This window comes from Xiphophorus hellerii, chromosome 18 (assembly GCF_003331165.1).
Source record: "Xiphophorus hellerii strain 12219 chromosome 18, Xiphophorus_hellerii-4.1, whole genome shotgun sequence".
NCBI lineage: Eukaryota > Metazoa > Chordata > Actinopteri > Cyprinodontiformes > Poeciliidae > Xiphophorus > Xiphophorus hellerii.
Window position 1 is genome coordinate 24,025,582 of NC_045689.1, and position 22,993 is coordinate 24,048,574.

The 22,993-nt window shown below is 39.3% G+C and overlaps 3 protein-coding genes across 3 annotated transcripts in view; 1 reads left to right on the plus strand and 2 right to left on the minus strand.

Moving 5' to 3' along the window:
* The window catches only part of arhgap35a (Rho GTPase activating protein 35a), an 82,448-nt gene extending 81,654 nt beyond the window's left edge, over nt 1-794 (minus strand). The window contains exon 1 of the mRNA XM_032590409.1: nt 36-794. The gene's annotated coding sequence lies outside the window, so the exon portion shown is untranslated. The remainder of the gene's footprint in view (nt 1-35) is intronic.
* Nucleotides 795-5,315: 4,521 nt separating this feature from the next.
* ap2s1 (adaptor related protein complex 2 subunit sigma 1) lies at nt 5,316-9,970 on the plus strand. Its single transcript, XM_032590732.1, has 5 exons — nt 5,316-5,478; nt 5,928-6,077; nt 6,871-6,984; nt 8,445-8,504; nt 8,613-9,970. Exons 1-5 carry the CDS (start codon nt 5,476-5,478, stop codon nt 8,712-8,714), a joined length of 429 nt encoding a protein of 142 aa, XP_032446623.1. The 5' UTR covers nt 5,316-5,475; the 3' UTR covers nt 8,715-9,970.
* A 2,396-nt stretch (nt 9,971-12,366) lies between these two features.
* On the minus strand, nt 12,367-22,395 carry rab4b (RAB4B, member RAS oncogene family). Its single transcript, XM_032590731.1, has 8 exons — nt 22,222-22,395; nt 18,905-18,985; nt 17,972-18,086; nt 17,245-17,307; nt 16,051-16,205; nt 15,866-15,961; nt 15,581-15,756; nt 12,367-15,494 (listed from the first exon to the last, which is right to left on the minus strand). Exons 1-7 carry the CDS (start codon nt 22,235-22,237, stop codon nt 15,641-15,643), a joined length of 642 nt encoding a protein of 213 aa, XP_032446622.1. The 5' UTR covers nt 22,238-22,395; the 3' UTR covers nt 12,367-15,494; nt 15,581-15,640.
* Nucleotides 22,396-22,993: the final 598 nt, after the last annotated feature.

A 22,993-nucleotide genomic window follows, 5' to 3' on the forward strand; every position in this document is an offset into this window, starting at 1 on the left:
CTATGATAATGTATGGAAAAGAGGAGTCTACATACCACAAGCAATCCTGTCTTCCCAGCTCTCGTCCACTCCGTTCTTCCTCTATGTCGCTCCTCTGCGACTCACGGCCGGGGAAAGACTTTCCCTTAAATATATATTTTAAAAAAACACAAAACACTCCCCAGAAACACTCGCATCGATTCTTTTTTTCCGCTTTTCTAGTAAACACGCCGTCTGGCCCATTCCCCCCCTTACATTAAGAGCTCATCCCCCCCGCTGTAGTCTGAAGTTTTCAGACATGAGCATTTGCACTTTCTCTTTCAGGAGAAAAAAACAGAACTCATTTCTGATTACAAGCAGCAGCAGTAAAAAAAAAAAAAGAGAGAGAGAAAGAAAATCTTGCCAAAATACAAGGAAAAAGTCCCGTCCTTTCACATAGGCTGGAAATGTCTGGCGAGGAGAGAGAAAAAGAAGGGGGAAGGCGTTGGGAAGCGCTGTTTCGGTGTGTTTTCCCCTTCTTGGATCACCACCACGTTGTTTTCACCAATTATTGTTTCCTTTGTTGTGTCTGAAATAAAAAAATAAAAAAAAGAAACAAAACAAAACAAAAGAGTCCGTATGGAAGCCGACTGGGAGCTCTGCCGTCATTTACAGCAACGCTATTTTCAGAGTAAGGACAGCTCGTTGTGAGGCGCTGTGTTTTCCTTTCTCATGTTAAGCCCCTCTCGCAGGATAAATGCGTGACGTTGAGTACGAGCCGATTTTTTTCCCCCTCAGCTTCCCCAATAATGGCGGACGTTCTCCTCTCCGATTCACAGAAAGCAGAGAGAGTCTCTCCCCTCCCAGCGGTTGATGCCACAATTACAGCCCAACACAACAATATGTGACAAAAAGCATTATGGATGCCATTTACTTTAGGCCAGAACGGCCAGAAATAGAGGTTTATTTTTAATTTAATGATGTCTGAATGATTTTAAATAATATCTGACCTTGGAATTATTTGGGTATTTAAATAAAGCATATACAAATAAAACCATAGAGTCATCTCAATCCTACGTGGAAATTTTATCTTATTGTATTTTTACATAACTTTGACTTTATGCCACAAATCTTAGTCAGGTTTTGTATTTTGGGATGAAATATTTTTTTCCCTCTGATGTTCACTCTCTCATATCTGCACCTATATCGTTATTGTTTTGTGGTCATTGGTTCAATTATATATGTAGTGCACAACAAATGTCATCTCAAGGCATTTTAGAAAAGAAGTAATTTCAATTCATCATCGCTGTTTTAGCCATAAGCTTTATCAAAAAGGACAGTTTTAAGGCTAGTCTTTATAGTAGATCGAGTGTCTGCCTCACTAAAACCTTAAACATCTTCCTCAAATTCTGGGACCCAATCTGAGAGCAAAGTGTCGTGTTAGGAAGATGGTGTCTGATGAAAGATGGTGTTTCATTATTAAGGACTTTATATATATGTGTGTGTGTGTGTGGGTGCGTGGGTGTGTGTGTGTGTGTGTGTGTGTGAGAAGGAGAATCTTAAATTCTATTCTGGATTTAATGCAGTCAGTGGAGGTTCTTTTCAAAAACACTATTCCCTTTTTTTTTTGTCTTTTTTATGCCAATAGGTAACTTTGCAGTCGACAAAAATCCCATTCAGAATTTCCCAAGGCTCCATCTTTAGCCCCTATAATGTATGCGCCCAGTAGCTCAGAATATGACAATGATAAGCTGCCGTAATAATGCAGGTGATACGCAGCTCTACAGTACGATGTCACCACTATGAACCCATCCAAGCACTGAATATATGCATAGAACAAATCAGGGCATGGATGTCAAAACTGCCCTTTTATCATCTAAAGAACATTTCTAGGAAAGACGGACTAATGTCCCAGCATGATCTGGAAAAACAAATCCATGCTTCTATACTTAGTTTAAATATTGCAACAATGTCTTCGTAGGTCTGCCCAAAGAAATCAATCAGACAGCTTCAGATGATCCAAAAGGCTTATGCTAAAACTAGGAAGTTAGAGCACACCACCTCAGCTCAGAGAGTAGACTCTAAAATACTTCTGTTAATTTATAAATCACTGAATGGTTTAGCACCAAATTACATCAAAGATTTGTTGTTGATGCATTAACCTTGCAGACTGCTTTTCTGATAGAGAGCAGAGTTCGTTGTTCTGTGCATGACAGCATGTTGACTTGGTTCTGAAACAGCAAAAATGTCCAAAAAGCAAAGTTTGAGTAACTTTTTCTTTCACCATAAAAGAATAAATTGACTTTAATGTAAATTTAAAGCGCAGAAGCACACAAAATAAATTTCACATTTGTCTGTGTGAGTAATAATTCAAATAGGATTTGGGTTATTGGTTCTGGTTGAGCCTTCACTTTGTTACAGTAATATACAGTGTATCTGCAGTTTAGAAAAGGACTAACTGAGTATATTTTTGTTCCATTTCCCTCCCCGGCCCCAGGGGTCACACATACCACTTCCGTTCTTTTACAGCTGACATTCACACGTACAAAAGTCAAACATTAGTCCTTCTCTGACATATTCAACCGTCCCTCCTATGCTTCACCCAATAAAGGATTCACCTGATAACTCTGACCTGAAGCCTGATTTAGCTTCAGTGGCAGCAGAGAGGGGAAATATTTCCTTCCTTAGAAAATCAATCATCTCAAAGGTTAGTCCTAATTACTTGAGTTGTGCTCAGAGTCCTCCACTTGATAAAAGAATTACAGTGACGGGCCTGGTACTTTGATAAGTTCAGCCAGTGAATGATGAATAATTCAATGTTCTGAGGATATCAGCGGCGCTGTACTTTGGAGAAATGACTGCAGAGTCGCACAAGAGCTCAAACAGATGTTTAATGTCTCTTACTTGGAACCCTCTCCTGAATATTTTCTCCCTCATTCTCTGTGAGTTCTTGAACTTCCTGAAATATGCCTTTTTAGACTCTTGATCTAAAATCAGTTTAATATTAAACTGTACTTTATGTGGCTTTACAACCAACTTTATTGAGCTGTTATGTTATCGGTAGGAGAGTACGAGCGTTGATGGCATAAAATGTGACTTCCTGGCAAAGCAATGTTCAACTTGTGCTAAAACAAAAACATACCTACCGTCACATTGCTTGCTGGGCTTTTAGCAATATTTGCATGATCCCGATTGCACAAAGCACGGTTAGCAGGGGTCAAAGTTTCAACTGAGCAACCTGTCTCTGTTTCAAAGGCCTTTCTCCTCCATTTGCTTTCCTTTCCTTCTTTTTCCCCTTCTCATGTTGTTTTATAACGTTAAATACCATCTAAGCAATTTCATCCTTGCTTAGAGATTACCACAGTAATGGCGCTTTTATGAAGCCAGGCACATTGGTGCCAAAACACAGCCGCAGGCATTGCATGGAAGAAAAACGTCTTTTGTTGAACCACTTGCAAGCTTCTGTTATCTTTTTTGTTTTCTTTCTTTCTTTTGCTGTTCCACCTCAACTCTTCTCCGCATTTTGCAGCTGACATATTTCTGGGTCCCATAGGACGAGCACATTCCTTTCCTCGCAGTTGTGCAATCCCTGACAATCACAGTCCACCACCTCCCCTTCTCCCTCTGACTCCCTATTTGCCCAAAGTGCTCACAGGGCAAGCTGTCCAAACTGTCTGGGCAATGTTCTCTGGTGAGCTGGCAGCCTAGCCTGACCTGTGTACAAAAACCGACCCCTTGTGATGAAGGAGCGAAGCACAAATAACTTGTTTTAAAAACACAACAGACATACAGTGGACATAAAAATCGAAGCACCACTGGCATAATAACAGGCCACTGTGTTGTTAGAAAAACAGATGTGTTAGAACTTTCTCTGTTTTTAATCTGACCTGTGCAATGAAAGACAAAAACATAGTGGAAAAGGTAGAAAATAAGAATTGAAAATAAGAATTGAACATGATACGGTAGAAGAGGGTGCTGTTGGACACAAACTGAGGATGTGTTCACTAACACCCACCACATTTAAGCTCACGTTAAACTGGATCCGTTATTTGAAAGCGTGTCTCATTAGCCCTAAGTAACTTTCAGCGTTTTCTAAAAAGTTTTTCTCACATTTTCTTGGCCATATTTCAAAGCAAAATCCACAGTCTACAAACAGCTTCTAGCATTTTCATTGCCAGGAGGCATCAGTCAGAGGAAAACACAGAAAAATTAATGAGGCTTTAAATGTACCATGGAACGTGGTCATCATCCTATTGAAGGAATATGTTTTCACAAGTGAACAGAGAGAAACTGGTCACCCCACCCCATAACACCTATGGGATAGGGTGGCAGCATAGACCATTTCTTTCAAAGAACTTTAGCAAAGTGTACCGAAAGCACATTTGCAAGATGTATTTTGATCTAAGGAAAACAGTGTTGAACTTCATGGCCAAAATTCTAGAAGGTATTTTGGGAGCAAAAGACCTGCACAACACCAATCCCTCTGGTGGTGCCATCATGACTTTTTTGTGCTGGGTTTCTCCAGGTATAACTGATGGCTTAGTCATGAACAGTTCTCTGGGCCAGTCAGTGTTGGTACAAAACTATTAGCCTTCTGCTAGACAGTTGACAATTAAGAATTGAACATAGGAGTCCAGAGTCCAGACTTAGATCTAATTTTTCCGAAGAATGGGACTGTTTAAGAACAATACTAATGTGGCAGGTGTCTATTCTATATTTTCACCAAAGTATGTGTATTTAAATAGAAATTACAAAAATACATGTTATTGAAAATATTATTAAAACTGCCACAGCTAGTTTAATTACTTGTTTTTGGAAGTAGTTGAAATAATTGTTACTTTTCTGTTTTAAAATTAGTTACAGTATATTATATTTTTACTGACATATTCAGTAATGGTTATTGGATTGTTAGAATCTCATGCTTTCCTGTACCTAAATGCAATGAGTGGCATAGTTTGGCTTCATATATCCTTGTCCATAACAAGAATGACATTTCTGTATTCAAAATATTTGAAAGTTTGCAATAAAGCTGAAGTTGAACAGTATTGATATTCGTGGACGTAGCTACATACATATACTAATGAAATGTCAGAGCGGTTGTTTAATAATTGTTAATGTCTCAAAGAATTGTGTGAGAGAATCCAAACAGTTCTTGTTAAATATCTGAGCCACTTCTTTCGGATCTAAAAACAAAAGCCGGAATTCCCGTATCCGCATCGCGACCAACGGATGGACTCATGTGACTTTTAACGCAACTCATTAAGAAATCGTCATGCAGGATTTATGGGTTTTGTAGTTCTAAAAATGAAAGCTCTGAGTTCCTACCAGTGCAACAGAAACACGATTCCCATCATGCAACGGTACTTTAGCGTAGCTTTGCACTTCCGGTTAGCTTGGTAAGATAGCGGACGAGCGGTCGATAGAAGAAATCCTGATGTGTTAGTGTGGAAGTGGTGCTTTTTCTGCTCAGGAACGCGGTATTCTTAAGCTCGCAAAGACTTTATTTGGAAAACGAAAATGGTAACTATGTCATTGTTTTGCGTTGCTGGGCTTTACTTAAAATGTCAGTTGGAGTTTGCTACCGTTTGAGGGTTGGACTGATAAGCTCGACATTCAGTCAGCAGGGAAAAAAACCGCTAGCGATTTATTTATTGACCTAAAGAGTCAAAATGTATTTAATTGACCCAAACTAGTTTAAAAATATGGCTGGCTTTCTAATTGAACTGTCCTGTTGCTAAATAAACAGCTGTTGTCATTTCACATTAGCTAGGCTAGTAGTAGTTTTTAGCTACAGGGACTTCTTTACCAACCTGTCCACACTTCTGCGTTTTTGCCTACCCTATAAAACGTTAAATACACATATATTTTTGTTTCCCCATATTAAATTGCTTTGACCAAGGTGATCATTTTTGTATTTTTGTTGTAGCTTTACTAATGTTTATTTTTCTGTTATCTTTTTCCTCGTAAAGATCCGCTTCATCCTCATTCAGAACCGAGCAGGGAAGACGCGGCTGGCCAAATGGTACATGCAGTTTGATGACGACGAGAAGCAGAAGCTGATCGAGGAAGTGCATGCCGTGGTCACTGTCAGGGACGCCAAGCATACCAACTTTGTTGAGGTAAGGGGATTTGTTCACGTTTAACTCGTGGTTCATTCTTTGCGCAATTTTCTCTCCAGCAGATTGACGGCTCTGAACATTTTCCCAAGAGTGTTTGTTGTTAAAAGATCTTGCTAAGAGTCTGGATTAACATAATTGCTGTTTTCCAACTAGTTGGTGCAAAGCTGCAGTCTCTCTATGCTATGTGACTATTCTCATGGAAGCCGTCTGTTGTTTTCCCTCAAAATGAAATCTGCAATCACTATTTAAAATGAAAGTGTCCGCTGAAAAGAAAAGCTATTTTTTTTTGTGTGTTTTGAAAACGCTTTAAATGTAGACACCTTAAAATGTGAAATATTTCGGTTTAAATTATATAAGCTTTAGTGTTTGTAGGGGTCCTACATTAACCATTTTCATATCAAGCGAATCATTTACCTGTAGCCTATTGTACAGGGCATTGGCATTTTTTAGGAGAGGAGAGGCTAAAGTTAGTGATAATTCACTCATTTTCATTCACTCAAGTCATTTTCCTTTGTTTAAATATGAGTCATTAAACTCAAAGGAACCTCAGTTTCTGTACAACCTTGAATTGTACGACCTTCAATTCAAAGTCGATGCATCTGATGCTCCAAGCCATCAGATATAAACAAAGATCTGACCTTGTTTTTATTTCTTCTTCATCCTGCGGATTTTATACGTTTATGCAACTTTTCTTGATGGGAAAGCTGTGGATATTGAGCGCTGGTGAAAGTGCTGATGTTATGAAACGAGATGCTGAGTTATTAAGAGTGTTTCTTTTGTTTTACTCCCACAGTTCAGGAACTTCAAGATCATTTACCGGCGCTACGCTGGCCTCTACTTCTGCATCTGCGTGGACGTGACCGACAACAACCTGGCATACCTCGAAGCCATCCACAACTTTGTGGAGGTAAGTAACTGAGACACACACCATGTAGACAGAGCATGTGAACTGTGATGATTTAGTTGTTGTGGTCTGCTGGTTTCCAGGAATGTCTCCAGAGGGTTTCTCATTCTTTTTATTGTTTTTTTTTTTAAAGAATGCTTTCTGGTTTATTTACTTGCTGCATCTAAATGTCAAACTTGTATTATTTTTCCAGTCAGTTCAAGTATTATCTCACTGTAAGCACATCAAATAAGTTACTGTTCCTGCCTGATGCTTTCATGTCTGTATGGACCAATATTTCTGAGAAGCACTTGTTCACGCTTTGCCATAAAGAATTAAGGCAGTTCTGAAGGTAAAATTTGCTACAACACAGCTCTAGTAAGATGTACTGAATCAAGAGGCCATCCCATGGGATTTGTTTTCGCTGAGTTTTGTGAACACAATTTTTCCCCATTGCTTCTATGTAAGCAAAGCAAAACTGAAATGAATGATGGTTCAAGTTATTCAAATTTCTATATTAAGTCTTAAAACATTGTAAAAACTACTTACTGTAGAAATGAAGTGTAACTGGTTTTTCAACCCGACATGTAGTTTGTAAAATGTTTGCAATATATTGCAATATTTTTGTCTTAAGCTATGTGTCTCTATCATTTAGTTAACTCCCTTCTGAAATTTCAAGCTTAAAGTCCAGTCAGTTTTATTTTTTTTTTTTACTAAGACAAACAGTTGAGCATTTTTGTCTTGACTGCTCAGGAGCGAAGGTCTTTTAATTTACTGTTTGACCTTGACAGAGGCATTTAATGTACAGCAATGCAGGATCTTAAAGCCCCCTGTCTTGTTCTATGTGGCCACTTCTAGAGAAAAAAAGATACTTGTTTTTGTCCTTTTTTTTGATTCATTCTTTTGTTGCTATAGCTGTGGCTCGAGAATTCCATTATCTTTAATCCATTCAGACAAATAAGAGAAAAATTGAGCTTTTTCCCCCCTTTTCCTTATATATCCACAGACTACTCATTATCTGACGTGCACAGTTAAATAATGCAATAAGATGTTAGAGACACCAAATGAGTTCTGTCACATTATTACAACAGGTTGAAATAAAAATCTCTTCAACGTGCAAATGTAATATGTTATAAATGTGTTTTCCGCCTCTCCTTTTTAGTTTTTTTTTTTTTTTTTTATCCCTCTGGGATGATTCTGTTTTCTTTTTCATATTGACATGATGTACTGTAGCTCCACACCCATTTGACACACTGTTCAGTTTTGTGAAAAGTGGCTGATATTTTCAGTGTGCTGCAGCTTCTCCATCACTGTTCGGTGTATGAGCAATATTAATGTAAAATTACTTCCTGCCGGTAGAAGACAGAATTGACACTTTTGCAGATTTATGAAGTCATTATTGTACTCAACATGCTATTAAATTAGCTTGTTTCAATCAGAACATTGATTTCTCCTGATTTTTTTCCTGCTTCTTCTCTCTGAAGGTGCTGAATGAATATTTTCACAATGTGTGTGAACTGGACCTTGTGTTCAACTTTTACAAGGTGAGATTGTTTTCCATGTCGAGACTTTGCGATTGTTCTAGAACCCAAATGCAGCACAGATGACAGCTCCTTGTGCGTTTTTGTCTTACTTCCCGTGTGCGTTTCAAGGTGTACACCGTGGTGGACGAGATGTTCCTGGCAGGAGAGATCAGGGAGACCAGTCAGACCAAGGTCCTCAAGCAGCTCCTCATGCTCCAGTCACTAGAGTAGAAGTTGATCCCTCTTTCCCCACTTATCTGCATCCCCTGGCATTCAACCCTAGCTTCTCCGTGTTTTATATCGCTCTGAAAAGCCACCACGTCTCTCTCCTGCCACTTCTTCAATGGCCGCAAGGAAGCAGCGTTTAGAGAACATAGCCAATATTGTCTAAATATTGATATTTGAGGTAAACTAAACTGCTTGCCGTTGAAAAATTAGACTTTGCAATATTCTGTACACGTGGAACAGCTATTGTTGTCAGTAGGCGAACAGAAAAACACTTGTATTTGTTACTGTTTGAAATCCTCATTAAGATGCAGTCATGTTTGTGTTCTCTCTCAGCCAGCGGGTGCGGAAACTAGTTATTCTGTGTATTAACAAGTAAATTGACTCATTTACCTCTGTGCACTGTTAAAATCAGTGTAAAACTGTTGGCCCCTGTCCGCTTTTGTTGCTCTTTAACCCATACATTCATCTAATGGCACTACGTTTAACTAACAAGCACCAAAAAGAAAATGTGGATCACAGATGGTAATGAAAGCCTTGCAGTCAAAAAGCAATAGCCTCGGGAACATTACAGTATTCTTCAAGGCTCATTTGCATTTTTTATTCAACTCTCGCTGCAAGCAGACGACAAGTAGAAATTCATTTTAGAGCGATTAACTCATCACAGCGAGTTCATCCTACTCGAATGCAGTACAGTTTCAATGTTATGCTAACCTGTGCTGTGTCAGGCATCCTTCTGGGTGGTGGATGACACGATAAATTATCTTTGACTGATTTTTTTTTTTTTTTTATTTCAACAAATGGTGCTTGTTGGGTCCCTCTCAAAACACTTAAAATGGAGACGAAACTTGGACATTCAGCGTATTTTCCATGAGGCAGTAATGTGATGTTTGCTCAGTGCGGTGTGTGTAAATACAGTGCATCTTGTTGTTGAGTATTATGAAATGAAGTCAGACAGAGTCGTACATTCCTTTGGCTCTCCGTAAAGCGAAATTGAATTTTAAGCTCCCTCGTGAAGTCAAAACGATCTGCTTTTATACATGTCTCTGCCGGAGTTAAACGCCTGTGAAATTGAAAATGTCATTCTAATTTTAACCATATCCAGTCGCACAGTTGATTTCACATGTTGACAAATGTTTTATCGATCGAACAATAGTGAACAATCTGCCACTTCCTTCCTTGTGAACCTTATGAGATGTCTCCAGTTCAATACCTGTATGTCCCATTTTTTTTGTGTAAATAAACAAAAATTGACCAAACTGTTTTATTAGTATGACTTATGATGTCAGTGATGGGACTGCCATGGGAGTATCCATTAACCTGCACCTTTTTTACACTTTGTCACAATTAAAGCTATATACAGTACTTCAGTGATTTTTAAAGGGATTTTAGACATAAAGTAGCGTTGATCTAAAAAAATGTAAACATTTTACAAATAAAAATGTAAAACGTGTTAGGCACATCTGTATTGATCCCAGTTTACCAAGACAAGTCTCTTAGGTCGTACATAGCCCACCTGAGTGTAATTTAATCAGAGAACAGCTATATTTATATTTAAAAGGGCTCAGGGGTTCTTCAAAGAAAATCAATGAACAAGCAGCATCACAAAAGCATAACAGGTATACAGTTGTGGGGAAGTTTAAAGCAGTGTTGGGTTATAAACCTGTTTGCCTTTTTTTTTTTCTCCTTTTAAAGGCAGCACAGTTGAAACCTTCAAGTTTACTTTGCCATCTCCCTTTCAGCAGGTAATCCGGTAGATGAGTTGGTAGATAACTTTCTAAAATGTCAAGCATCATTGATTCCATTGCTCCCACTAAAGTGAAAGTCGAGTCTGGTAGGAATAAATCTCAGTGGATACGTACTCAACTAGTTAGAAGTGAAGGAGGCCATTGTCAAAGGGCTGAGTGAAAATGGAGCAAAACTTCAGTTCAGTATGAGAACTACAAAGAGAGCCTGCGAAGCTGCCGTTCAACACTAAAACATGCAAGGGAAATGTTCTTAGCTGAAATCATTGACCAAAACATCAACATTGCTTGTGCCTTGTTTACGGATTGACAATCCCTCTTGCGACTGTACCGGGCTGCACTCGACCAGAGCCTACGGTGGATCTGAAAATGTAAACACTGCTGCACACGTTCTCACTAACACTTTAGGAAATGGAGTGTGTCACTCCAGTTCCAAAGTCCTTCCACTGGCTCCGAGAGAATGGACTTTAAAATATTTTAGTTTATAAGTCACTGAACGACACAGCACCAAAATACATGAAAGTCCTGTTGCTATGTCAACCTTCCAGACCACTTGGGTCTTCTGGCTCTAGTCTACTCTGTATCCACAGAACCAAACATGGAGAATCAGCATTCAGTCTCTATGCCTTATAGTGTTACTTTTTTGTTTGTTCATTGTATTGTGTTTTTCCAGTGCAAAGCACTTCGACTTGCCTTGTTGCTGAAATGTGCTGTAAAAATTATTATAAAAGGTTCTATTCACACCATCAGTGACTGACTGTCCACCTAAACTGACAGGTCTAACAGGAAGAGCATTAATCAGTCTGCTGTATCTCTGGAGGAGCTGCTGAGATTAACAGCTTAGGTTCGTTTGGCAGCGCAGTGAGTCATGCACGTCACATCCTGTTTTTTATGGAAGAGTGGTGAAAAGAAATCCAGAGGAACTTGCTGGTGCTCTGGTCAGATGAGCCTGACATGTAAAATGCTGAGTGGTGTGGAAAACTAAATTTGCACATCACCACCATGAAACATGGTGGCAGCATCATCCTGCTGCAGAGATGCTCTTCTGTAGAAAGGAATAAAACTGGTCAAAGTTGATGGCTGAATAAATGGAGGGCAAACCTGGGAAAAAAATAAAAAATTAAAAGACACAAATGACCCAAGACTAAGGCAGAGGTTCTACTTTGTGCATCTGACACCTAAATAGAATAAAATAACATTCAAGTTTAAAATGATCCAGAACATAATGGGTTTTTTTTTTTCGTTTTTAATTTTCTTTGTAAACTGAGTTTTTAGAAAAGTGCTTTACAAATAAAATGCATTAATAATCTTTGGCACGACTTAAACTATTAAATCCTACTGAAACCTCATAAAGTCACTGATCTTAAAACTTGTATTATTTTTTGGCAAGACAGAAATACGGCCAAAAAAATAAGGAGAAGCCTCATTTTCTCCTAAAATCGTTAGGAGAAAATGTAAGCCAGCATCTTCTGGCTAACATTTAGCACCATCTAGTGGCCAAACCTCACACGCAGTAAACCCCACTATTCCGTTGTGAGGTCATCTCCACAGCAGGCGTGCGATCAGTCAGTCAATGTGTCCACATCAGCAACATTACGCCCCTCGAGTCGTTACTCCACCGACCCGGGAGCATAAATTCACACAACTGGACGCAGAGGGCGCATGTTATATTTACCGCGGGAGACTTCTGGTATCCTGGCCTCAACCTGACGGCCTTTAAAAGAAACAACTCGACCGAAGAAATTAATCAAGTGCGCAGATTCCGACGTGAAGTTTCAGGCTCCACCAAGGCAGCTGCCAATAAATCTGAATTGTAGTCGCTGCTCATAGGAAGCAGCAGGGAGGGCTTGGTTTATACTCAGTGACTCCTCTGGTGTTACCAAAGAAGAAGAAGAAAACAAACACAGAGAACCTTTTAAATGAAAAACAAGCAGTTTACTGGGAATTGCATAATTAAAACAATGAGCAATACTCACCCTCAATAAGACAATTGACAATTCGTATTTACAACATAGGTTATAATTAAAATGTACAGTAATATTTGGGCTGAATATATCACATCATTTACAAAACAACCGAGTCAGGATTGCGTTTCCCGAGTGATGAAGTCCAGACAAGTGAAGAAGCGACGCTTGTGTTGTTGTTCTGATGACTGCCGTTTAAACCTGTGCACACATATTGATGCGCTTTAACCGCGAGTCAGCAGAACTGAAACGTTTTAAATAATAAATGTGCATAAAACAGAAATTATCAGCTGCTTTCTCACAAAGCGAACAAGATGATTTTGCTCCACTAGAGGGTAACGACAGACACAAGAAGACCAAAATTAGGAACCTCAGTTGTAATTCAATAAGAGCTGATAACATCTACATTAAAATCTTTATTAAAGTATATCTTTTCAAGTAAAATAACATTTACATCTCTATAGTTACAGCATATTCAGAAAACAAAATTGTAAAAGTAAAAGTGCACTTTCAGAAATGACAGACTCACACAATGTAAAGCAACACATTTTCACCCCTCTAAAAACCCAGAAAGTCCTCCCCAGTTTCCCGTCAGTGTGCCGACTCACTTGGATTAAAATATCCACCGCGAGCCTGGAGGGACAGGACCTCATAATTCAGGATAAAGATAAACGTTAGCTGGCTGTTTTCATCAACCATTGGATGGGCGATTCACACAAGCAGTGTCTGTCTCTCTAGTAGAAAGGTGGTGGTGGGGGGTTTGTAAAGGTACTGAAGTGGAACCCGATTCTCCCCAGCATCACCAGAATGTCTGCCCCAGTTGTCCAAGGACAGAGGAAACACCCCACCCTCCTAAAGTAATTTATAACCTGAGTTGGCTCACTAAAACAAACTAGAACAAAATAGATTTTTTTTTAAAAGTTGAAATCTTGAGTCATAGTGTCAAGAATACATTTCACCTCAATTTTTGATAATTCCAATTTTCTTTTGACATTCTCTTTCTTTATGACAATGTTTTATGACTTTTTTCCCACAACAATTTGAAAAAGTAAATGGTCTTTTCTCAACACGTCACATTTTCTCGAAAAAGGTTTTTCGATTCCAACTCTAATGTTCTAATCTTACCAAAATGTTTTTTTTCTTTCAATATTTTGACTATTTTCAAATCAAACTTTTGACACTCCTACCAACCCCTTCGACTTTATTCTCGACATTTCAACTTTATTCTCAAATGGGAAATTAGAAAAATACATTAAAAAAAAAAAATCTACCCTAATATAAGTATTAGGGTCATTTGTTTTCCTCCAAATGACCCTAATACTTCCTTATAGTTTGTGTGCTTAAGTAGTTGCTTTTAAGGCTGCAAACAGATTTCTGAATCATCACTTCCCCACGCATGAATAATTGACCGCAAAGCTTGAAGACGAATCTGAGGGAGCATGAAAGCTTCCAAAAGCAGGAAGCTGCACTTGCCGTCAGATTCCTGAACCAGCATTAGCTTGGAGAGCAGCATGGATCATTGGGAGTTCATGAAGGAAAAGCCCAGGAAGAGGAGCAAAACACTGGTTTTTAATAAAAAGGCAAATGACTCCTAATCTGTCAGTGAGTTAGGACTAGACATCAGAGAGGTCCTACCGCCTTAACCTTTTAATATCGCTCAATATTTACATGTTGGGAACTTTGGAAATCAAATTTCCTCTTTGTTGCACTTTGACGTGGAGGGGAGTGAAACTTTGGAGTAAAACACAGTTTAGGTCAGATATTTAAATGAATAGTCACCTTTTAATTTGGGCTGAAATTAGTTGTTTTAAGTGTTCTTTGGAGTATAAAATTATTATAGAACATACAGCTTCAATGGCTTCAAAAACAACACATGTGAAGATGTTAAATTGTAAATACATGTGTGCATATATATATATATATATATATATATATATATATATATATATACACATACTCTGCTCTGACCCCTACTGAAAATGTGAAAACTCTGCTCTACAGTTTGAGCCGTCCCGAAACAAATTTGAGAAGACTGGCAAAAACGTCCAGGCAGAATTATTATTATGGCTACAAGACGTGTAGTTTCTCTACAGCTAGCAAACAGAAATTTGTGCAAATATTACTGTATGTTTATATTTGAGGGTTCATATGCAATCTTGACGCTGTGTGGACTACAACAACAACAACAAAAAAAGCCGCAATCAATTCACATTGGTGCTCCCAATTCTTGCATCTAAAACTCATTGCAACTGTATGGTATATAATCACTGCAGAAAAGAAAGAAGAAAGAACAGGATCAATGTGGTGGATGAAAGGATGCAAACCTCTGACCAAAACTGTGGATTTAAAGTATGGAGCATAACCTAAAAGCCATCGCTCTGCATCATTACAGTGCATTTGCAATACAAAAACCAAGCATTTTCCACTTCAACACTCAATGATTGAACACTCAGGGTCTGAGTGAGCTCCACCTGAACCCCACTACTCTTCAATTTTCTGATCAAATGAGAAGTATGACGTATCACAAGATGACAAACCACCGACGTTACATCTGATAGAAACCTGAATACGACATTTTTAAGCCAAACTATAGAGGAAGATGACCTCTTTTAAAAGTACACATTTAGACTGTTTATCACAGAGTCACTATCGGTTACGATTTGCTTCGATTAACTAATCAGCCGAAGGCCGAGTGATGAAAATGCTCGAAGGAGCTTCACAATCATTTATAGTCAATGAAGTGCAAACTTAGGAAAACATCTTAGGGTTGCTTAAAACCAGCGTGGGAAAGCGAAGACGGAAAACGACGGGAGAGAAGCTCAAAACAAACAACCCTTGACTTGTCCTCCTCTGGCGTCTTCGTGCCTTCTTCGTGATCGTACCTTCTTCGCACTGAGAGGGAGGGGGGTTAAGCTGTCCAGATGCGGGATGAAAACCTGAACCACTCAGGTAAGGAGGCTTACCAGAGGTTGGAGGTCAGGGGTGAAAGTAGTGCCCCCAACCCACCAACATTGATCCAGGTGGTCTAAAGTGCATGAGACAGCAGTCGCACACACCCAAAAACACCTGGAGATGAGCTGCAGAAGAAACGGACGTTGTCTCATCAGTTTCAGAGCGTTGAACAGTGAGGTGATCCAGCCTCGGTTGATGATTTGCTACCTACCTGTAGGGGGCGGTCTCTCCGTATGGGCCAGCGGGTTCAAGTAAGGTCGGAGTCCGACCCCTAGCAGTTACACTGCTGCTTGTTTTGCGTCGTCGTGCCTCTCGGCTGCCGCAGCTGCCTCAGTGAGGCGTCTCCATATTGGATCCCTGAGCCCATCCTCTCAGGGTCCAACTCCCCTTTAAAAAGGAACCAAAAGGAAAGAAAATGTCACCATAAAAAAATAAATTGAATATATCCAAACTCTGGCAGAGGTCCCCGTCTTTACCAAACCAACTTAAAGCGTACCTGAATCTATCTTGTTGAGGATAGTGCGAGCACATTTCAGGAATCCCTCCTCGACGTTTTCACCCGTCAGAGCGCTCGTCTCCAGAAACATTAGTTCTGTGTACAAGGCAAAAAACGTGCGGGTAGAATTTCATGAGACGAACACAGCCGCGAAATGTTTGCGAGATAAACCCAACGCTAGTTACCGTTCTCCTGAGCAAACCGCGAGGCTTCCAGAAACGTCACTTCTCTCTCCGCGTCCAGGTCTTTCTTATTTCCGCACAGGATGATGACGATGTTGGGGCTCGCTAGTGTCCGTGCGTCCGTCAGCCAGTTGGTCAGCGCATTGTAAGTTTCACGGCTGCAACGCAACAAGTTGAATGAAGTTTCAGTGTGGAATATGAAATGAACAAAGGGTATTTTTCACATTTCGTTCGACTAAAAGTACAAACTCGCATTTTATCATTTTTAACTTGACAATGACTATGAGTGGGAAGAAACGGCATCATGAAGACCAACAAACAAAGCAGGCAGGACAGAGGGAATGTTGTGGAGAAGCTTATAGCAGTGTAAGGTTAGAAAACAAGATCCTAGAGTGGCCCAACTGCAAACCTGGTGGTCCAGCTAAGCTTTGTCCCCATGTTGACGTGTTGGCAATCACCACATACATACGTAGTGGTACGTGATATACATAATATTGCTCAACAACAGCCTGTTGCGTGCCTTGGTGTCTATGGCAACATGAGGTCAGTGAGGTAAAACAGGGTGTAGGCCTGTATATTAATGTTTAACAGCTGTTTTCACCGACAAGCACAGGCTGATGTAACTCCTTGTCCGCACAGTGATGAAATGAGGCGACTCGACCTCAATCTGCTTCCCATGATCTTTCTCCTTCCTTTAATCCAAGAATGCCGACTGCCTCCCTGCTGCCCACAGATGAGACCTCACTTTGGTTACAGAAACTCCAAACTGGATCACATTCCTTCTCTGCCTCATTCCCCTCCCTCAATTTCACAAAACTTTACTCTTCATGTCTCACTGTATCTACTTAGTCATTCGACTATGGGGACTCTATAACAGTTATGGGCTATTACTCATATTTTACAAAAACAGACAGAGAGAAGATCGATCTAAAGTGAGTAAAGCAGAAAACTATTTGCAGTGGAGCTTCAGACAACAGTACATTTCAATTTTGAGTCCAGCCAGATGCAACTGCACATACATATGTAAGGACGTATGTACAGTATGTGCAGCAGATCAAAATGATTTGGTTTTGGACGGCTACCATCACGGAGTTGTTTTTGCTTTTCTTTCTTTTTTTTTTTTTTTTAAACACAGATCATTTTAAGTATAAGAGGACATAAAAAACAGGAAGTGAGGTTAATGAGTGCAGTGATTACCTGGTGATGTCATACACCAACAGGGCTCCAGCTGCTCCTCTGTAGTAGCTACGCGTCACAGAACTGTGAAAAGACACAATGTAAGACAAAAACGCTCTCTTCATGTAAACACTCGACTTCAATACACTAAAATTATTTCAGAGAGCAAACGAACTGTCACAATAAGCAATAATTCAATTAGTTGCATGATGAATTGAAATTAGCTTAATAATTTCTGTTAGAATAATTGTCAGAGAGATGGTCCACTTTAATATCATTGAAGAACCGACATTTTGAAAAATGCTGCAAACATTTGACATGTGGTTCGTTTCACTTTTTATTCTTTTCCTTTTTTTATTTTTACAAAAGTCCTACCTGACACTTTTGCCTGTCTACGTTGACAGATATATACTTTATGAAAAAACAAAATTTTGGTTACAGATCCTTTGTAAGCTATTTCTGTTCATTTATTTTGGATTTTTAAATGTTAAATGTCCTAAATATTCTTTAAAAATGAAACACTTTGTATTTACTTTAATATGCCATTACTATTGTTGCACCAATTGAAAATGGTCTCAAAATGACAATATTATTGTTTATCGCAATAACTTCAGGGACAATTTATCGTCCAGCACAATCTGCTATTGTGACGAGTCTAACTGTCACTCTGCATGTGGGCTCGGTAAAAACCCCCTGATCTCGCTCACAGACTGCCGAAACCTCGGCAGGAAAATTCACGAGACGTTACCGGAATCGCTCCTGTCCGGCAGTGTCCCAGATCTGCAGTTTGACCGTCTTCCCGCCGACATTGACCACCCTGGAACCAAACTCCACGCCGATGGTGTGGTTGGAGTCCTGTTTGACTGCACAGGAGTGATGGGATAGTTTCAAAACAAAGAAATGTCATATTTATTTAGTTTACACTGCAGTAAAGAAGGACACAGCTTTATAGGCGTTCCCACCATTTTAACCCTGATATCAACTGCCGTTATTGTGTTGTGTGTTTGAAACTCTTGGATCGGCAAACATTTGTTTGAAATTTGCCGATCCAAAAGTGTGACAAAAATCTGAAATCTTTAAGTGGGGAAAAATACTTGCTCAGACTGCTGCATCTCTCCTGATCCCACTGGAAAAACTGAAACCAAACATTCACTAAACCAGAGATTTATCTGAAAACTTGAAACATTTACAATATAACGTTTTATTTAAGCGTAATCCTTGCAGCTGACAGTCCTGATTACATTAACTTGACAGTTTAAAAGTCCAAACAGTTTAAATACTGTTTTACAAAATGTCCCTTTCACTCTGAATGACAGGTTTATTATATACACTTGAACAACGTTGACTTTTATGAAGCTATAATGGTCTGTTCTGTCAAAACAGCTTTCGGATTTAAACTCACTCAGGACACTGTTGACCTTCAGAATGACAAAAAGTATAATTTTCATCAAATGCTCTAAAATTAAAAAGTAGAAAACTGTCTGTAAAAGACAGTTAAAGCCATTCAGCTGCAGAGCACAATATGTACAGTATAATTAGCAATACCCTGCACTAAATGTCAGAAAACAGGACCGGCATACACTTTGTTGTTGTGGTTTCATTCTGCGCACCAGTGAGTCAACGAATCTTTTTTTTTTCCCCTCAGAAGAAGGACGGCTGACCTCTTTTAACTGAGACTTACACTTGTTCTCGATGAACTGGTGGAGGAGGCAGGATTTCCCCGCACCAGCACTGCCGATCACTAGGAACTTGAACAGGAAGTCTGCAGAAAAGATGAGAGGAAGTAGAGATGAACGTGAATCATCGACGTTGGCAGCAGATCGGCTGTCGCTCTTTGCACCAGAGACGAGCCTCGGATAAACTCCTAATCCTGTTAAAGCCATTACTTTCACAGCATCCGCCTAACTCCAATCACACCACTAATCAGAAAACCTTGAATGTAATCTTTCAGGCTGTACAGGCTACGGTTGTTTGTCGGAGGTCAAAAATGGTTTTAGTGTAGCAAACTTTTCATGTCTCACGGCGAAAAAACTTGGACATAGAAAAAAAACTTTGAAGATATTGATCGGAGGAATTGCCACCTCAGAAGCAAAAGGGAAACATAATAAATGGTTTCCAAAATGTTTAGCTGATTAAAACCTGAACCGTTAATATTTTGTTGAATCACCTTTCACTGAAAGTCTGTCAGGTTTCAATTTAGCTCTAAATGCCATATCAAAGTTAGCAATAATACAATCTGAAAGGACTACTTGGATAGTACATGATTTTGTATAAACAGTCAAGTATTCACAATTAGCATAGCAATTACATATATCCAGTTGAATGGTCTAATAGCCCTAGATGCCCACTTATGATCAATAAGTTTCAGTGGCTGAGATGACTATGGTCACTAAAATTGTATTAATGTAAAAAAAAAAAAAAATACTGTTAACAAAATTGTCCTTGGAATATTCAATAATAGCATGATAAGCACTTCTAATATCGTTTAGCCCAGAAATTTTCTCCCATTTTCTTTGTAAAATATTTCAGACTCATTCGCCTGGATAAAGTGTGTCAGTGAACAACCTTTTTAAAATCTTGCCACAAGTTTTCAGTTGGCTTTGGGCCTGGACTTTGACTGGGCCATACGAACACCTGAGAAAGCCTTGAATTAAACCATTTAATTGTAGCTCTTCATCATGTCAGAGTTGCCGCTCACTGGAAAGATGACCCCGCCAAACCCAGTCTCAATGATTTTGCAGCTTCCAACAGGTTTTCTTGTCAGGATCAAGGGCAGACCACTTAGGCTACCCAGCTCCTGCTCACCAGTATAATGCAGACTCCGTCTTTCTGTGAGATTTACTTATTGTGTGGTTTTGCAGCCACCTTCACCAACTCGGTTTATGGTGCGTCATTGTTGAGGCGGGCGGTTCCATTAACAACACCAGCTAGAGGCCAGATTTATTCCACCTGATTAGCAGTGGTGAATGAATCAAAGTGTTTTGCTGCAAAACACAGTTTCCATAAGATAAAAATTGACTCAAAAGGCAACATTTCCGTTCGAAAAGCTTGCCACAGCGTTTCAGACATCATACCTTATACCTTGCCTCATAAGAACTGCAAACAGCCATCAAGTTGTCAAGGAGACGGTGAAAGTTGTACATGAAATGCTTTCAATTAGAGATGAACAAAAATTTGGCATCATGACACATGTTGCCTAAATTAAGCAATAAGTATTGCAAAAATGATCAATAACACACACACACACACACACAATTATTTGCTATTTTCGCTATATTTTGGATTTCGGAGCCATTTTGTATAGCTTAAGCAAAAACAGATTTGTTAACACTGCTGCTTAAAAAAAAGGCACTAATCAGGTATTTCTGGGGTTCCTACAAAACTCTTTGTTAAAATGCCATACTTTATCCAGACTCAAACTTCTGGAGCTTATAGTCGGAGGCAAAAGTACGGCAAGAGATGAGGAAAAAAGAAGATAGGAATGAAGGGATGGGCATTTATCGTGTATTGCACCATTTATCGTTTCTTATAGGTATTTTCATTTATCATTGTCACAATAAAGTCCAATTAATGATGTTTGGAACCCCCCAAATATGTCAAATTGTATATTTTTTTCCTATTTTCTCAACCTATTTACCTTTACTATTTTCTGTTCAATAATAGAATCAATACATATCAATAAATCAAAAAATATGATTGCATGCAGCTTAGTGATACAAATCACACTTGTTTATGTGACTGGTGTCCTAAAGATGAGTATTACAGACGGATATGGTTTTCAAAAGCAGCATCTGTGTTTGCGGGGATATGACTGCTCTGTCATGCAGTCAGAGCCACACAGTTACCTAAAATATAAGTAATAAATTGTTCCTATTGCCATTTTTATTGTTATCACAATAGTACTGCAAACAACAACATTGCAATAACATGCAAACATAAATTAAATATTAAATAAATTCCAGCTGCAACCGATTAACATGCAACTACTGCTTCATGATGCTTTCGCTGTTTGCAGAACCGATGCTTCAATGAAGACAGTGTAGGGAGACTGAGGCAGAAATCGATGAAAGGCTATTATAGCTACCATTAGAGCTGGCACTTTTCCTCAAATATACAACCCCCATGGATAAAGTTTCATACAAGGAGTGAGGCGGCGAGGGGAATTCAAGTAGATACAGGCGGCGAGAGTGGGACTGGGAGCGCAACAGGAGAGGGTGCTGATGGTGTGGCATTTCAAAACATCTGTGATGTGAGAATCGGCGTGCTCTTGGAGCTTGCAGCAGACAGAGTCGAGGTAAACAGAAAACTGACGAATATTAGCACAAGTAAAGAAATTGAAACGGCAGCGGCTGGGTTTTTGCGCATCTCCCGCTTTATGAAAAGGAGAACTTTGCAGTTGCTTTGATTCAGGATGGGGAACTGATGCACGACACGTTTAGCTGCTGCAGATCTACAGGTAGCTGCGGCGTAATGAACCGCAGCTCCGCGGAGCTTCCTCTTTCTCGGCCTTGGACGAAAGGCTACTTCTTATTAAAACTATCACCACTCAAAAATGCGGCGAGGTTATTGCAGCCAATATGGATTCCTCTGGCTTAAAATTCAATCAACCAGATTATCGGACTTTCTGCAAGAACCATCTTTGCGGCCCGACAAAGAGCTGCTGTTGCATTTCGTCAGAAGTTTAGTCAACTTTCACTTACCACGTCTCTCCATCTGTTTGCTCACGTTACACCGACTGCTTAACGGGGCAACATAATCCTCCATTGCTGGACAAGAGTGTTAGCTAACAGACGCAGAGGTCGCAAAGTAATTCAGTTAAATGGTAGATATAAGCTTAAAATGCTCACTATAAGCGCAATGAAGCGTCTCATCGGCTATATTTACACCAAGCTAGCTAGCGGCGTTGCTAAGAGTCAACCTGTCACATAGGAGTACGTACAGGACAGAGCCATGAACGTTTAACAACTAAATTTACACACCAACCCTAAACAAACCTACCGTATGTCTCAGACATCTTGACCCTCGCTGTGTCAAGGACCCTTTTACGGTTCTTTCTGGTATATTTGCAGCTGTGTGACCGCTGGGTTCACACCTCTTCAGGGGTGTTTATCTACGATGCTAGAGGTTTCCTTGATCCCCTTCTTGGCTTCCTCTGTTCTGACCACAACCAAACGCTTGCAGTTTACGTGTTTGCGTCATCGGCGTTCCAGTTGTGTGGCGTTCAAATTTCCGCGGAAATGTCGGAGTCGAGTTTCACAAGCTTTGTTAAAAGCAAGGTTTCATAAGTTTAATTTATCCTTTGACGTCCAATCTGTTGGGTGAACTAAAACAAAGCATTCTGTCATTTCTAAATCAGATGAGACACATAAAAAAATGGACTTGAAAATTATTTCTTTTTAAAACTTTTAACTGCACTTAAACAAGCTGAAATTAGAAATTAGAAAAGTTAATGTTAATGTTAAAATCTTAAATGCAACATGGGATGACTGTCACTGTCTTTCCAGATTTTTCCATTGCTATTAAAAGCTTATTTAACCTTCAGTTGGTAGGGAAACCAATGGGTTGTGATATTTTACAAGATAATTTACAATGTAATCCAACATTAACTAAATTTCTTTGCAATTTCGTAATTGAAACATAAAAGGAACATGTTTAACAATAGAGGTTGTACAGTACCATGTGTGAAAGACTATACATGGATTGCAATATTATAAAGCAGCATCAAAAAACATACTTTGATATTTGATATTCTACTAAAGGATATGGCTTA

Excerpts from the sequence above, each read along its gene's own strand:
- ap2s1 (XM_032590732.1), top strand. Across the intron at positions 6,078-6,870 it reads AGCATACCAACTTTGTTGAG|TTCAGGAACTTCAAGATCAT; the intron begins GTAAGGGGATTT and ends TTACTCCCACAG. Across the intron at positions 8,505-8,612 it reads TTGTGTTCAACTTTTACAAG|GTGTACACCGTGGTGGACGA; the intron begins GTGAGATTGTTT and ends GTGCGTTTCAAG.
- rab4b (XM_032590731.1), bottom strand. Across the intron at positions 17,308-17,971 it reads GCCGGACAGGAGCGATTCCG|TTCTGTGACGCGTAGCTACT; the intron begins GTAACGTCTCGT and ends GTCTTTTCACAG. Across the intron at positions 15,962-16,050 it reads GCGGTTTGCTCAGGAGAACG|AACTAATGTTTCTGGAGACG; the intron begins GTAACTAGCGTT and ends CCTTGTACACAG.